This window comes from Cyprinus carpio, chromosome B19 (genome assembly GCF_018340385.1).
Source record: "Cyprinus carpio isolate SPL01 chromosome B19, ASM1834038v1, whole genome shotgun sequence".
NCBI classification, from domain to species: domain Eukaryota; kingdom Metazoa; phylum Chordata; class Actinopteri; order Cypriniformes; family Cyprinidae; genus Cyprinus; species Cyprinus carpio.
The window spans coordinates 24,969,940-24,987,710 of record NC_056615.1 but is presented as its reverse complement, the minus strand read 5'-3'; the positions used below and the strand labels follow the sequence as shown (position 1 = coordinate 24,987,710).

At 36.3% G+C, this 17,771-nt stretch overlaps 1 protein-coding gene across 1 annotated transcript; it reads left to right on the top strand.

Moving 5' to 3' along the window:
* The first annotated feature begins 942 nt into the window (after nt 1-942).
* Nucleotides 943-6,264, top strand: LOC122140746 (transcription factor 19-like). The gene is made up of 5 exons (XM_042745560.1): nt 943-1,114; nt 1,856-1,942; nt 2,060-2,422; nt 3,501-4,425; nt 5,571-6,264. The coding sequence occupies exons 3-5, from the start codon at nt 2,131-2,133 to the stop codon at nt 5,884-5,886; spliced, it is 1,533 nt and encodes a 510-aa protein (XP_042601494.1). The 5' UTR covers nt 943-1,114; nt 1,856-1,942; nt 2,060-2,130; the 3' UTR covers nt 5,887-6,264.
* The last annotated feature ends 11,507 nt before the right edge of the window (nt 6,265-17,771 follow it).

Sequence of the window (17,771 nt, the reverse complement as noted above, 5' to 3'; positions counted from 1 at the left end):
TGATATAAATATATGGGTCAAAGACGTTAAGATGTCCGCATCAAAAGAAATGTACAAAAGTGAAAGCACATTAAATGTAAGTAAAATGTCTACTTTTAAGGTTTCAAATAAGTTTTTGGAGAATAAAATGTCAAAATTTGGTTGAAATATTGTTACATTGTCATTCAGTGTAACACAATATTTATGCAAAAATTCAAACAACATGCTTATTCTGACGTGTACATATTAAAATATCTAAAAGAATAATGGAGCATACTAAATTTTATTTTTTATTTTAAATTAGTAAAAAATTCTTACTGACAAATGGGCAAAACCTAGGATAGTGGCAAATGTTAAAAATGTAAAATTACAACTCATTAGTATTTGGGGTGAAAGTAATTAGTCTTTTAATATGTCATAAATTGATTTTTGTTGTAAATATGCCTGACAAGATTGTTACACTGAATGACATTTTACTGCGTGTCTTCTGTAAATCAGGGGAAAATGTATGATATTTATTTTTTGCTCAGAAAAACAAAAACAAAATTGCAATTAAATAAAACAGAAAACTTTTTGCATTTTTTGGGGAAAAAACTAACAGTTTAAAGCAGTATTACACTTTTTTTATGCTTAAAAACTTTTTCGTCTTTGACCCATATATAAAAAATCAAAGGGAAAGAAAATATATTCTTGAAATATTTATCTTTGTCTGTTTTTTGGAATATAATCAAAGCAGAATGGTATGACACACGGTAACATTTAAAAATTATAAATTAATTTAAATAAATTATGAATAATTTAATGCATTGTGATTAATATGTAATCATATAATATTTTTTATTTAATAATTATTACATTCCATAATTACAGCGTGTGACGGTTATTTAATAAACGCAATGATTATGTAAAAAAATAGAATGTGGTTTTGCATTTTAAATGTTGTTATTCTCCTTTGACGGTCTCCTTGACAACATGGACGGAAGTGGCGTTGATTTTCGCGCAAGGAAACTCGTCCTGCTCCTGGCGCGCCAAATTTCAAAGCACTTCCTGGGGACAAGAGGCGATAAGGTTCACCACGGAGCACAAATAAAAGACTTACGTAGCGTTTTACAAAACATATACCTTCATATTTTGGGTATGTCATGCTTTTGTAAGTGCTTTATCATCGAAATGTTCGACGAAATGAAATGGTCGCGTTTGTAAAGCAGCTGTTTTCGGCTCGCTTTGTGTGAATGTGTTTCTATGCGCGAGCTATCGCTGCTCTGCTACACAAGCCAAACATTTCCTTCAGCGACGAGCGAAATATCGAGAACAAACTAATGACCGCTTCTTCTAAATGATTCGCACTTTTTGAAGCCGTTTCGCCACTGTTTCTAAACTAGCATTTGCATATCGTGTATAGTTTCGAAAGGAAGTCTATAGGCTACAGTGCATACTGTAAATCATAGATGCATCGGTGGTGCATAGACGGTGCACAGCTGTCTAACTTTGGTATTTGGGCATGCTATTAAATGTCAATGTATAGAAATGTATGTGTTGTTGGAGCAAAGCCATGTAAAACGTGTGTGTGTGTGTGTGTGTTTAAAACGTATATATGCGTGTGCATATATATATATATATATATATATATATATATATATATATATATATATATATATAATAATGTACTTAATATAATAAAAATATTTCTTACATGTCTTCCTTTTATTATATTTTGTATTAAAGAGTGATGCATATTTAAATATTGAAATGTTTAATATAGTTATATATTGTACTGTAGTATGCATTTACATAATAATTTATAAATAAAATAAATTGCAATAAAAACATTAATATTGGTAATGCCACTAAAGCCCTGTACTGTTCTGTTTTCCAGAATGAAGACCAGCAATCGAGCATCTTTCCACTACATATGCACTTTTAATATTTCATCCACCTGTGCTGCAGCTTTATAGTTCGTCCTGTAAATATTTTAATAATTTTTTTTAGCATGTCATATTTTATATTATAAGCTTTAGTAAGAGTCTTATTTGAAAGTGTTTCTGAGAGGAGGGTCTTGAGCAGAGGACGTTTCTCTCAGTGTGATGTGAGAGCTGCTGTTTGCCGGCTGTGTTGTGGTTCTTCCTGCACAGTTATTTGTGGGATGTCAGGATGTCGTCGGGAGTCCAGCCGTGTTTTCAGTTGTTGAGGATTGGATTGTCTGACACGAACAATAGTAACGCTCAGGGAAATGCGTCGTCAGACTCTGTCCGTGACCTGTACACTTTCCGGCCCGCACTGGCCCAGTGTGTGTTTCGTTTGGGACGGGACACGGAGCAGTGTGACGTCACTCTGGAGTCCATGATCGTGTCCCGTGTCCACGCAGAGCTCCACGTGGAAAGAGAAACTGATGGCTCTGGGGAAGAAAGCTGGAAAGTGCAAGTGAAGGATCGCAGCAGTTATGGTGTGTGTTGCACATATACATACATTAATTTATTATATTGATGTTAATGTATTTTTATATATATTAAACCATTTTATATATATATATATATATATATATATATATATATATATACATACATACAATTGTCATTATAAACGGTCACATATATACAGTATATATCAACTTACGTCTCTATTTATAATTACATATGTATAGATATGTAGTTGCAACTATTTTAGTTGATTTTATATATATCTATATAAATAAATGTTTTCTTTTTAATTATTAAACCATCATAAATGGTTTGTGTATATATATGTGTGTGTGTGTGTGTGTGTGTGTGTGTGTGTGTGTGTGTATATATATATATATATATATATATACACACACACACACAAATATAAATAATTATTTTAATGATTATTTTATATATATATTATTTTATAAAACTACTATGATGATACCTCAACGTTTCACAGACACACCGTGAAATTAATGTTGAATTGCTTTGCTTGTTAAGATAATGTAAACCCTTGAGGTAAGAGCATATTCATATATCTTAAAACTTCTGGTTACATGAGCCTGAACTCTTTACAATAAATCCATGCAAAAGTTAATATCAGATCATTTTAGAATACAATATAGGATGTATCACATATTCTTCAGTTTTATGCAAAACAGAAATACAACAAATAGAATATCAGATCTCTGTCATGGCCAAAAATAAATGCAAAAAAAAGAAGCTTTTTGCATAGTTGTGTTTGAGACATGAAACCTGTAACAATGTATCTTACAAGATAACACGATGTAACCTCGCTCTCACTTGAAACGTGTCCCCACATCAAGTCCTTGAATTTGAAGGTATGGGACCTGGAAAGTCCTTGAAAGGTCCTTGAATTTGAAGTTAATCAAGGTGTGGGAACCCTTTATATGTTTTTTTTTTAAGTATATTTTGCTTTAACTGTATAGCCTAAATAGTATTTTTATGTGAACATGAGCAACACTGTTGCATTCTGGGACAAGTGTAGGTTATTTTATTACGAGCCCCAGTGTAGAATATAAAATCTCTTCTAAAAGTGTCTCTTTTTTTCCTCAGGCACGTGGGTAAATGACATGCGCCTCCAACAAGGGCTCTTAAAGGAAATCTTTGACGGCGACACGCTCACCATCGGCGGCCAATCAGGACGGGCTAGTCCAGAGTTCTACTTCCTCTTCCAGAAAGTACGGGTTCGTCCGCTGGACTTTGACGCCATCACTGTGCCCAAAGCGGGTTCCTTCTCATCCGACATAAAGAACCGGATCAGAACGTGCTCGGACCGTAAACCGGACCCAGCTCTGGACATCTCAAAGCTGTCCATCAACAGAGCCACGGTCATCCTCAACTCCATCGGCAGCCTGAGCAAGATGAACGGCAGCTGCTGGACCTTCAAGAAGAACGAAAGTACGAGCACCTTAAATACGCCAGCGTTCACCGCTCTGGCTCCGCCCACGACTCCGCCTCCTTTCCAGGCCGTTGGAGAGATTTCATCCAAGTCTGTCCCGCTGTCCTCAAAGAGCCGACGCAAGTCCGCCCACACGGTTCTGCTGGAGGACGACAGCTCGGACGATCCCACGAACCGCAGAGACCTGGAGGACGGACGCAGGGGACAAGCCAAGAAAAGACGCCGGCTTTACAAATCAGAGTCAGAGGTGTTTCAGCCCCCTCTACCCAAACTGGAGCAGAACTGCCAGTCACAGATTGACGTGAGCAGCAGCATTTTCAGTGTGCCACCCAGCCGGCAGTTCAATCATATCCTGAACATATCGAGTCACACCAAAGGCAACGGCATCAGTGTGACGCCCCTCCGCCTGCAGAAGCCCTGCTTGTCTGGTCCTGGCAGGAGGCCGAGGGCTCACAGCTCCCCCGTATTCACCACACTCAGGATGGGAAGTGAGAATTATAACCTGACCTCCCCGTCAGCGAGGATGAGCAAGACCGAGAAGGCCAGGGGAGTGATTTCTCGCTTTCAGGCCTCAACTGGGTGAGTGATACTTGATACTTACGTAAAGGATTCTCACAGGCATGAAGAACCTGGAGAAAAAAAATAAGATTTTGTGATTCTGAGGCCCACATGTCTACTCTAAAATAAACTAAAGAAACATATTAGAAAATTATAGGCATTAATATTTCTAATAGTGAGTATCTAATTCATTTTATTTATTAATATGAAATATTACGGAATTTGTGATTTCCAGGCCTGGAAAATTATTAATGCTAAATCTTTATTCTAAAATCTTTATTATATTATAAATATTATAAAACTAGTTAATATTTCTGATTAACTAATATTTTCTCAAATTCATTATTCCGTTTATTTAAATGAAATATCAGGGAATTTGTGATTTCAAGGCCTGAAAAATATATTGTAATGAATAAAACCTTTATTTTATAGAAAAGTAAATGTATCTAAAAACAATTAAATCAAAATAAAACATTAAAGTCATTCATATTTATAATAATGAATATATTTTAAGATTTATGGAAATTTATAAAATCTTTATTCTACAAAGAAAATTATTTGTAGGGGGGATGAAATTTTATTTATATGTATATTAAAACATTTAAAGTCATTCATATTTTTAATATTGAGTATATTTTTATAATTGTATTATTATAAAATATCAGGGAATTCTACAATAAATGTTTAACATATTAGAAAAAATTATTTATATAAAATTTAAAGTCAATAGCCCTTATTTATAAGAATATATTTTTGTAATTAATATCAGGGAATTTGTGATTTCTAAGCCTGGACAATTTATGAAAATTAAAATCATTCTAAAATAAAGATATTCTAAAAAACATAATAAAAATGTACAAAAAAAAAAATCTTATAAAAATAAAGTAATTGAAATGACTATTCAGAAGTATGTTTTATGCATTAATCGGATTTATAAAAATAAAACATCAGAGGATTTGTTACTTCCAAGCCTGAATAATATATGGAAATTAATAATAAAAAAAAAATCTTAAAGAACAAAAATCCCAAAACAATTATATTATCATTTTAAAAAGTATGAAAATATAATTTATAGATATAAAGTCATTCAGATGTCTGATCAGTTGTATATTTTGATTTAATTGCGTTTATTAATGCATGATTTTACTGTTTTTTTTTCTCTGCAGGCGTCGACGTGGAAGGCCTAGAAAACACCCGCTGCCACAGCCTTCCCTGCCGTCTCCCTCTTCATCATCCTCTTCTAGCTCCACCTCTTCCTCCTCCTCCTCCTCATCATCCTCTGAAGATGAAGAGGTGGCGGTGGCTCAGGGAGTGGAGCCCTGCGCAGCGGCTCACTGTCGTCTCCCGCAGCAGGACACTGTGCAGTGGATCCAGTGTGACGACTGCGACGCCTGGTATCACCTCGACTGCTTACCACACAACCACAACCGAGACTCGCTGCTCTTCGACCCCAGCGCAGACTTCCACTGCGGCTGCCACTGAGGCCAGCAGTCAGTCAGGACCGGCTCGGCTTCCTCTCCTTTAAGGCTTTTAATAAACCAAATTCTCTCAAACATTGTAGATATTACAATCAAATTCACAGGACTGGCAGATATGATGCTTCCTGGCATTTACAGTGCAAATCTCTGCGATGATGGCGAGCTGGTGTTTTCTGCAGTGGTGCTAATTGCTTTGAACTGATTTGAACTGATTTGGATGAAATGAGGGTGTTGGATTTAGACAGCAGCTTCAAGAGCATCCAAACATGCTGCATCCCATTACAACACTGGATGCTTTCTGACTCTTTCTGATAGATATGTATTCAATATACGCAAGAATGAAATCTTCAAAATGCTAAAAAATCTAAATAAGTATGAATATGAAAATGGGATTTATATTTTTAGAAGAATGGATGAATTGAGGATTTCGCTAGGCTTTGTTAACTAGATACTGGTTGTTAAACATGCTTCGCCAACATATTAGCTGGTATATAATATGTTATCATTGAATACTGTATGTTTGCAAATGGGCAATGAGGATATATAATATTCTGTCTTATTCAAGGGTTTCATTAGCATTACTTGGGCTTTTTTGTAATTTCAGAATCAGAACATTTAATAACAGCTAAACCTTAAATCACTCCAAACATTTCTATGGTCGTTTTTTTAAAGGAATGGTTTAAATCCAAAAATGAAAATCTGCTGAAATGTACTCACCCTTCGGCTGTTTCTTCATGTGTACAGATTTGGAGAAATTCAGCATTGCATCACTTGTTCATCAATGGATCCTCTGCAGTGAATGGGTGCCGTCAGAATGAGAGTCCAAACAGCAGATAAAAACATCACAATAATCCACACCACTCCAGTCCATCAGTTAACATCTTTGTGAAATGAAAAGATGCATGTTAGTAAAAAAAACAAATCCATCATTAAGATGTTTTGACTTTAAACTGTAATTTCTATCCAATATACCAGTCCGTAATCCATAATAACGCTTCCTCCAGTGATAAAGTCCATCTCCTTTTGTCCTCTCACATCAAAATCCACCCACATATTTGTTTGGAACTGTTTTGGCTTGTAAATGGTGCATTTGTAAATGATGCATGTTTCTCTCATCATTTAGACAACTCAACAAAGCAATATTTTGAATAGAGGGCTTGTATTTTAGCTGGAAGCAGCAGTTTGAAGTTGAAACATCTTGGATTTGTTTCTTCACGAGACGTTAACTGATGGACTGGAGTGGTGTGGATTATTGTGATGTTTTAATCAGCTGTTTGGCCTCTCATTCTGACGGCACCCATTCACTGCAGAGGATCCATTGGTGAGCAAGTGATGTAATGCTACCTTTTTTACAAACCTGTTCACATGAAGAAACAAACTGATGTACATCTTGGATGGCCTGAGAGTGATGACATTTTCAGCATTTTATCATTCTTCAATGAACTATTCCTTTAAGCTTGACGTAGCTTGCACACAAGACTGTCAGTTGTTTCTTGTAATGTGGCCTGTTATTAACACGAGCTTTGTTTCGGATCTCGACTAACCCCGTGTAGCTGTATCTGTCTATAAGAATAGAGTCTCTGTGGTATGAATGTTAAAAGATACTTTCACTGTCTTCACTTTAACTCAATATTCTAGAAATGACAAATGACTCCTGTCACAATGTTTGCCTTGTTGGGAATCAAGGGATGAATAAAGAATTCTATATTTAAATATGATCTGTCAGCTGTTTGTATGGAGTGCAGTGAGGAGCAGGTAGTAACTCCTTTGATAAGTGCTGTGTTCTTGTGTAATAGGAAAACTGAACTGTCAGTATAAATGTACTATTATAGCAATACGATAATATGTCAAGCGTTTCTCACTTTCAGTCTTACATGATCTATGATTTGAACAAAAGCATGGCGATATATTAACTTTTCATCTGCATTTAATATATTTAAATATAGTTTAACATTTATTATTATTTTAAACAGTTATTTTAAAATTCCATGTTTTTAAAATGTAAAGTTTTGAAATTTAAAACAGTTCTTTTAAATTTAAAAATTCCGTGATTATAATACACTTTCTCTCTCTCTCTCTCTCTCTCTCTCTCTCTCTCTCTCTCTCTCTCTCTCTCTCTCTCTCTCTCTCTCTCTCTCTCTCTCTCTCTCTCTCTCTCTCTCTCTCTCTCTCTCTCTCTCTCTCTCTCTGCTGGTCTTGCTCCAGCACACCTGGCTGTGATTTTCTTGTGATTAGCTAATGCAGGTGTGTTTTATTAGAGCTGGAATTACATTCTGCAGGAAAGTTGCTCTCCTGGACCTGCGTGAGGAATCTCGGTTTAATTCATTAAAAGGGTAAAAGATGCATATATCTTTTGTTATATGAACTACAATCTATAAAATTAAGTAGCATATAAAATAGCTAGTATTAAGTGTTAATTACCCCCTTAAAATTGACTTCGAGGTCTTGATCTTAATGAATTGCAATCATATGTAACTGTCATAAACTTGAAAATATGTTGAGTTGATATTTGGTTGTAAAACACCATTTTTAACTTCTTTAAATGACCAATTTAATTGTATTTCACATTTAGTGCGACCCTTTTATTGCATTTTTTTTTTTCTTAAAATAAATTATTTAATTTTTATGTTTAATGTTTATTGCTGTCAAGATAACAAAAGCACATATTTTATTGCCTACCTTCAACTTTGGTAAAAACTGCAAATACAGTATTTGTACTTGTACACTGAAATGCTGCAAGGGAACAGCAAAAAAGGTGAATAAAAACCTGATACTTGCATCATATCCTGAAATCCCAATGTTGAAAACAATTAGCATCCATGTTATTTCTCAACCACCCTTACCTAGTTATATTTTGACGTTTATTTTTAATAAACCCGTTTTCTTCTGCATCCATGGCACAGCTTAACCAGAGCACATTATTGCTGTTGTTCTGCTGTTATGAATCCGTACAGCTGGACGGTGTGTCAGGTGGAATCCAGTACAGTTCCTCTGACCTTTATGAAGTCTGTGACCTAGATGTCTGAAGCACCTATCGTCACTCCACATCCGTCACATTTGTCCATTCCCTGAGCGCAAGGGTGTAACTTTGGTTTGAGAAGTGGGGGGGACACAAAATGGGGAAAAATGTTTTCGATTTGAATCCCATTTCCTCCATTTACATACAGTTAGGGACTATGGTGATACAAAATCCAGGAAATAATTAAGTTGTTTATAATGATAAATTCTGCCAAAAAGAATAATAGGCTACTATGTATAAGAAAAAGATGTCTTACTTTATTTATTGTTGAATAGCCAAGACTTGAGAGAATAATTTTATAAAGTCAAAAACTTTCACTAAAAATTTTCACGTTTTGTGTGTGAATATAATTTAAATAATGTGAAACACAATTTCCACTGTTAAACAAACTTTTTTATTTCAAACTAACTGTTAAATCTGACATTTGTCAGAGAGACACATCCACCAAACCGCAGGTACACAAGATTATTTGTTACACAAGATGCAAAATTGAAACACAATCTCACAAACATAAAAACAAACATGTAACTTTAATATAAAGATATTTTTTCATTGTCCTCCATCTATCAATTCAATCCCATTTCTCCATATACTAACTATTCAACCTTCTATACTGTCCTGTCTCCTCACATGTAAGAACCAAACACATGCTTCCTGTAGTCATTTGCCATGATGAACTCCTGGCAAATGTTTTCCTTGCTGACTTTATCCAGCATTTCTTTGTGGATGTGACAGACTGCTACATTGTTAATGCGAATCTGCAACATTGTGCTTCTCAGCCAGGTCTTCAACCTCCTCAGAGCACTGAAGCTCCTCTCTGCTTCCGCAGAGGCAGTAGGAACAACCATAAGTAGTCGAACAAGTGCTTCAATTTGGTTGAAAAGTCCACGGACTTCAGGCAACTGCTTCCTCAGAATAGTTGCGGCCTCTGAAGTGGTTGTGTATGAGTATTGGAGCTTAAACATGTTCAGCTGCACCTTCAGTGACCTTTCGTTTAATTCAGGATACTGGTCCACCACAGCAGTGTCTACATCCCCAGTTAGGAGGGCTTCCTCCAGCTTCGTCAGTGTTTTCAGACTACCCTGATCAAACCTCTCCTTCAGCTGGATGTCCACAGTATCCAGCACCTTGAAGAAATCAGCTCTGTAGTGTTCTTCTGGGTTGTAGGTGTGAGTGCAGTAGTGACATTACCAATGAAGCGTTTTGGTGGACGGCGGATGTGGGGTATGGTTATGGGCTCAATATTTAGCTTGGTAATCATCTCTGTTGCATGGCTATATATCTCCTGGAACTTCTCCTCAGTTCTCTTTGCCCTCAGGGTGGTCCTTAAACAATCTGCTGCAGAGATCATACCAGACACTGTTTCTGTTCGCTTCTGCAGTGTGCAGTTAAGGCACTCCAACTCTTGAATTACTTCAGTGGCCATCATGAGCCCTAAAACTGTGGTACCTTTTCCAAACCTCTCCAGTAGCCCTCTTGCTGTCACACCAGTGTTTGAGGCATCTGTTTGGGCCATGTCCTCTAAGCTGAGTAGCACGGACTCGTACTGACGTAGCACAGACCAGATTGTTGGAGTCCTGGTCGTCCATCTTGTTTGACACAAGGGTTGCAGGTTGCTAACTGTCCCAGATAATGCAGCTGCAATATTCACAAATTTTGTTTTGTATTTGCCTGACATTTTGTACAGACAGCCAAGCTTGTGGACCCAATCCAGGGCATCAGATGTCAGTGATGATGCTGTACAAGCAGCCTGGGTGACCAGATTTGCACAGTGGGCGCCACAGTGTACAAACAAAGCCAGTGGCTGCATCTGTGCACCTTATCCTGGCCTGTGCTCCCTTTCTGTTGCCTGACATGTTCGCTGCTCCATCATATGTCTGTCCACGCAGACCAGACAGTGGAAGATTCAAGCGCAACAACACATCTGTGGCAACTTTTGCTAGGTTTTCTCCAGTAGTGCATGAGACTTCGTAAAACCCCAAGAAGACCTCGTGAGGGACCAAATCATGGTCTACATACCTGACACATATGGCTTCCTGTTCAGTTCCTTCAATGTCCTGTGTTCCATCAATAATAATGGAATATTGGAGGAGAGAGGCAGCATGTGAATTGAGCTAATGATTTCCCTAATTATGCTGTTTGCAAATAGATTTAAAATTTCATTCTGGATTTTGGGGGATGTGTAATCATGTTTTCTTGTTGACAGCCATTTCTCTAAGCCAGGGTCATCTTCACATCTTACTTTTTTAGTAATTGGTTTAAGTTACCCTCTTCAGCTTCATGGCCCCTAAGAGCAGCTCCCTGGCGTGCCAAGAGCTGTACAGAGCCTGCAATTTTCAGGAGACACCGTCTTGATTCCTGTTGCTGTGCAGCTTTGGCTGAAGATAACTGGACATCTACTGTTTTTTGTTTTTTGGCAGTGGGTAGTGACAGCAACTTTGTGTGCATTGCTTTGGACATGTTCTGCAAATTTTTGAGTTGCCTTTTTTCAGTTTCGGAAACCAGTTTTGACAAATGTTGGATCTGCATTCTTGGCCAAATTTGATTTTTCATGCCCAAAAGCTTGAGCACAGAAAAAACATAGGATTCCATTGACTCCTGAACTGTAGTGAAGCCAAGGAAATTCACGGTACCACTTTTCTTGGAACCTTAGCGTTTTGTTGGTGAGCTGCTGCACTGCAATGAGCTTCGGGTTAGCATGGTTGGGTTCAGCATCCTGCCTGCCTACCTGCACTTCTTTGCTTGCGCCTGTTCCCTGTCTCACCTATGAAATATGAAAATGTGCTAGCCTGTTTCTGACATGACATAATTAAAATTAATTACCTGACCCTTTACACAGCACATACCTGCAACTCTGAGCTACTTCTCCCTGTCTCACCCTCCCTATCTTTAAGCAGCTTCACCTCATCTGTTCTCTGATATGAAAGCATGGCATAAAAAAAAAATAAACAAAAGTTCATCACAACTGAAACTATATTATAACAGTCAACATAAAAATATCAGGGCCTGATTCTGTTTCTCTCCCACCACACAAGTGAGCAGGTGTAAATAATATGAAACCACACCCATCTGATGATGTGACCATGTTAAAAAAATATTCTAAACAAATAACACGCAATTTGGCTCCTACAAGAAGAACATTTAATTTGATAATATTCAAACTATATTCACTATTTATCATATACACTTCTTCCCTTTTATCACCAACAAATCAAAATCACCTGGCCTTTCATACAGCACATAAACCTACCTGTAACGTTGTGCTGCTACTGCTTTTTCCCTATCTCACCCTCTCTGTTCTGAAGCAGCTCCACCTCATCTGTGCTCTGATATGAAAACAACTGAGTTATGATCATATTTGAGTCCACATAGCCAGAAAAGAGTCTCTGGATGTACATTTTAAAAACTGGGTGTGCCACATTCATTCTCAGATTAATGTGTAAAAAAACCCTGACTGCGTATCAATAACTTTACAGAATAGACTGGGCTGATGTGTAAAACTATATTCAGGCTCACCATATAACCATAAAACTATATAAAATATAGGCTAACTCAGGCTAGCTCGACATTATGCCTTTTCTTTGAACAAGTAAATCAATTTTTACAAATTAACTTAAATTTTAAATGAACAAATATTGTAAGTGAACAACAATAGCTCAAGTTTAGAAAAACATTTATTATTAAGACTTATTTTATTTCTGCATCTGAGTATAATGAGTTGAGTAGCCTATAACAGCAGCCAGAGTCTGCTTGTCATACATTGCTGACAGAAAAACGCTGCTGGTTTAAAGTGGACACAGAATGTAGGCAACATTAAATGTTTAGGTTAGCTAGCTAACGGTCGGAAGTTACCTAGCAACAGTGTATGTTTAACGTTAGCTCATCAACAGGTGTAGACCATAGACTTTAAAAAAATAAGTAGACAGACATTTTTGATTACCCTGACCTGAGCTAATTTACTGAATCAACCACTCACATCTCCTCCTTTCTTTTTTTTTATCCATGAAGACATTAAAGTCATCTGTTGCTGGCGTTTCATGACTGACTGCGATACCGGCTGCTCAGTAGAACTTTCAGTGCGCTTACACTATTTGTGCACGAGACGTCCCTGCCTGTACGCGGACGCGCGCATCGACACAGACAGGCAGGATGTCTGTTCTGTTCGGTCCTGCTCCTCCGTGACGATGACGGCGCGCGGTTAAAAAAAATAATAACAAACTAATTTGAAAGTGGGGGGGACACGAACGGGATTTTGAAAAGTGGGGGGGGGACATGTCCCCCCTGTCCCCATAGGAAATTACGCCCGTGCCTGAGCGTGGCTGTAGGTCTGGGAGGCGTTTGTAACACTCTGTGGTCTTGAGGTCAGTGGAGACTCAAACCTGAGCCTGTCTCTCTGATGAATGGCTCGTATTAACTCTTCTCTGCTCAGATAAAGTTAAACACGTCCAGTGCTGTGAAATTTCAATAACACCGTCTATTTGGTGCATCTGCAGAAATGAGGGTGTGTGAGTTTGTATCATCAATATATTAAATGTGTATGTATGTATGTATGTATATGTGTGTATATTATATATATATATATATATATATATATATATATATACTTAAATTTGCGTTTATTTTGTGTGTGGGTTACCTTTTTTGGAACTTCAACCTGAGCATAATTAACTAATTAATTTCTATAATGTCTTTAAAGGGAATAATGATCATTTAATTCATTTGTAACATTTAATGCTAACTTATGAAGTCAGTCATAATGATATTTATCAAGTAATAATGAACTAATTAAAAAATAACCTGCATTTGCACTGCAGAATAATCTATTTATTATTCATGTTATTTATGGAAAAATGTTTTTCGTAAGTCTATACTACTCTAGTGAGGTTGTCTTGTCATCCTGACACCTGTGCGTTATGAAGGAGAGATGAAGCAGATGTGTGAAATCTGCTCTGTTCTTTCTAATGAGGGCAGCGGATTGCAGTCTGTCCGTGTTGCCATGGCGATGCTGTTAGCAGTCAATGGAGGTCTGAGGCAGAGACTGAAGCAGCAGCAGAGAGAGACTGAAGCTGAAAACACAGCAACACCGCTGCTACTCACTCAAAAAAAAAACACAAAAACAAACCGAGATATACTGGTTTACAGAGGAAGATTAATCCACATGCTGATCGGTCCGTGTGTGTGTGTGTGTGTGTGTGTGTGTGTGTCTTCCTCTGGCCAGCAGAGGGCAGTGTCAGCCCGAGCCTCAACACTGCTGTATTATCTCTGTATCCGACTAGCGTCTGTCTGTCTGTAAACTTTTCTACTTTTAGTATTATATTATATTTTTTATAATGTACAATGAAAAGCTATATATTATAAAAAAATATTAGATATACTATTTTTTACTAATTAATTTTTTTTTCCTATTATATTTTATATAAATATATAATTAATACATACATTGTTTTTATTTTAAATTTGTTTTAATTATATCTATCTCAAAAAAATTTCTCAGTATTCCATAATTTATAACCTATTTTAATATAAAATAGCTCTCTATCCATCTGTCTTATTTTTAATAAATAAAAATATATAACTAATAATCTCTCTCTCTCTTTATTTCTTGTTTTAGTATTATATTTTTTATTTTAGTGTGTTTTATTTTGTGTATATTATTTTCATATCTATCATATTTTCTTCAGTATTATATAGGCTATATAATTATAATATTCTATTTTTATATAAAATAAATAGTTATAAATAAATAGCTAATATGTTTATACATAGTATTTTAAATAAATAAAATATACAACTAATAATCTCTCTCTCTCTCTCTCTCTCTATAAAGAATTTATGTACAAGGATAAAAACATATTTATTTTTCTTGTTTCAGTATTACATTTATATAACATAAAATAACTGTTTTATATACTAGATAAAATTTTGTATTCTTTTATATGTATTAGATGAAATAGATAAAACAGTATATAGCTGTTTTTTTTTTTTTTCAGAAAACACAAAAATCTAGATTTGGTCAACCATGTTACAAATATACTTTTGAAAAATGTATGTGAAAACGAAGCATTGGAAAACTCACTTCTCAGTTCATTGTCTACAAGTAGCCCTGATGTTTTTAGCAGAATCTTGCAGTTATATTCATTATTGATTCAAATGGACGGCAGATGTTCTAGTCTAGCGTGCTGCTTAAACATGCAATGTAATGTATAATGTAGATGTGAATGCAGAATCACAAACTGGCCGACAGTTTAAAGCGTGATGGACTGCAGCAGATGCTCGGGTTATCTGAACAGGCTCTGCTTCAGATCACCTGAGTGATTGACAGAGATCTAATGGGATGGTAGTAAATGAAAAGTCATCCGTCTTCTACTGACCGGTGTTGAACCCTGAGCGGGTGGGCTGCCAGCACACAAACCTCCAGAAACAACTTCAACTCAACAGCAACCTCCGGGCGAAAGCACTCAGGGCAGCTTTATGGGGCACAGTCTCTCTGCACCAGTCAGGCTCTGAATGAAACATTAGTTTGGCTGCTTGTTTGTGTTCTAAACGAAGCAATTCAACAAATGAGGGGCTGTGCTACCTGCATTAGAGCACTTTTATGTTTTTGCACTAAAATCTACAGGCCACCAGTACAAAAAATGCATTTTAAAAACATATTCCTGTGGAATATTTAAACATGGTTTTTTTTTTTTTTGCTTTAACAAAGCCTCATGTAAAACCCAATTAAACGCTTTTTTGTCAATTTTTTTAGTGTGCCAGATCTTTTCAGTTCTTTATCAATTTAAAATATTAATGTGTTTTTCCCCCAAAGGTAAATATGTCTCGATAATGAGCATGCTTGAAATTAAGATCAGTCTGAAGAAAAATAAAATCAAGGTAAATATCACTTTTTATCGTCCATCATTTACGAGCAAGCTGCAGTTTTGTCAAATTACACAAAAACTGTGATATAATTATTAGGGTAATTAAGATACAGGTTTAACAGCAAAATGCTGTAAGCACAACTAATTTTACCTTATTTTCAAACACGGAAGTACACGCATATTTTCTGTGAAAGTACAACACGATTCATTAGCCGCTTAAACAACTAGAATAACAAAGTGCAGTAAATGGTAAAAGTATACTTGCGCTACAAAACAGTGTATTTATAATTAGAACAATACATTAAAATGTGATAAGAAATAGGCTACCTGTTTCCATTATCAAGCAGCATATGGACTGTTTTGTACAACAAAATAACTGTAAGCAGATGACACCAAAAGTATCTTTTTTTAATTAACCAATTAATTAACAAATACAATATAACAGAGCATCCAAAAATAAAATAAAAAAGAAGATAACTGCCAGGGTAAAGAAAACCCAATTTTAAAAGGGGTCATCGGATGCCCATTTTCCACAAGTTGATATGATTCTTTAAGGGTCTTAATGAAAAGTCTGTAACAAAATTTGGTTAAATTTTTTTAGTGGTAGTGTAAAAAACCCCACAATTTTTTACCGTCAAAAACAGCTCTTTTCAGAGCAAGCCATTTCGTAGCATTTTCCTTTAAATGTTAATGAGCTCTGCTGACTCCGCCTCTCTCTTCTGAGCTGCTCTCTGAGGGACTGTTTACTTTAGCTGCATTCATTGTGAAAGTTGCTAATTAGCACATTATTAGTAAAGGCGATTTGCAAAGATTCATTAAAAAACCTTATATTCACTTCTTCTGTTGGTGAAGCTGGACCACGAATGATTCGCACAAAGATAGATGCATTCAGATAGATCAGGGGCACATTCCCTTCAAAAACAAAAGTAAAGCACTGTGTCTTCACCGGCTCAGATGTTGGGAGTAAATGATGACTGCTATGTTCATTATTACATCCAACAACAGAGCACCTCAATCGCTTAGAAGACATTCTTATCTACATCTGCTCCGCCGGTGAAATAATGGCGGACTGATGACAGTCACTCAGGGAGGGTCTAAGACGCCAGTCCAGTCTGTGCTGAAACGCTACTGTCAATCAAACTATCATGGGAGGGGCCTGTTTTTGTGATGTCACACAGGCATCTGAGATCGGCTCGATTTGAGAAAGGGGTAAAGATTTTAGTAGATTAAATTAAAAAAAAACACTTGGTGGATTTTTATCATTATAGGGTGGTTCTGTACACACACTGCCAACACACATTTCAGTTCAAACAACTTGTAAAAGTGCATCAATGACACCTTTAACCCAAAATAAAGTGATTAATAATAGGATAATAAATAATAAAAACAGAAATTAAAAAGTCAAAAAACAAAACAAAACAATAAATAATAAATGAATAAATCTTTTAAAGGGGATCTTTAAAAAAAGCACAAGACAAGCTCGCCTAAGTATTTTTCGATACACAGAGATACAGACACCGGAAGTCTTGCACATTCAGGCCTCCGGCGCTGGTCTAATAAGGTGGATATACAATCTGTTGGATGTTGTTGGTCAACAAATTCAATTACTGAATGTGAAAATATTTTTTTATCTTAAGTCACGGTCTAGTCTCTTTTGAGGTGGGCTATTCTGACGTCAGCCAGTAAGCAACCACTCAGAAGCAACCGCATATCGCAGGGTGACCAGACCTCACCATTTTTTGGGGACAGTAGGTTTTTAGTATTCTATACTCAGAAACTAAATTTTTCAATAATTTTTACACCAGCAGAGGGCGCTGCACTGATTCGAAGACTTGTACGCTGCTACTTCAGTCATGAAGAATGAAACAGACGAGCAGAGCGCTATTATCATCATTTATCAAAAGACACAACGTTAACGGTTTCAACTTGGTAACATTTAAATAGGCTAATATATGTTAAACTAAAGTAATACTGATTGTATGTATTATATAACGGGGTTTGATCACAATT

Coding starts and splice junctions, on each gene's coding strand:
- LOC122140746 (XM_042745560.1), top strand. CDS start 2,131: ATGTCGTCGGGAGTCCAGCCGTGTTTTCAGTTGTTGAGGATTGGATTG. Junction 2,423..3,500: donor GAAGGATCGCAGCAGTTATG/GTGTGTGTTGCA, acceptor TTTTTTCCTCAG/GCACGTGGGTAAATGACATG. Junction 4,426..5,570: donor CGCTTTCAGGCCTCAACTGG/GTGAGTGATACT, acceptor TTTTCTCTGCAG/GCGTCGACGTGGAAGGCCTA.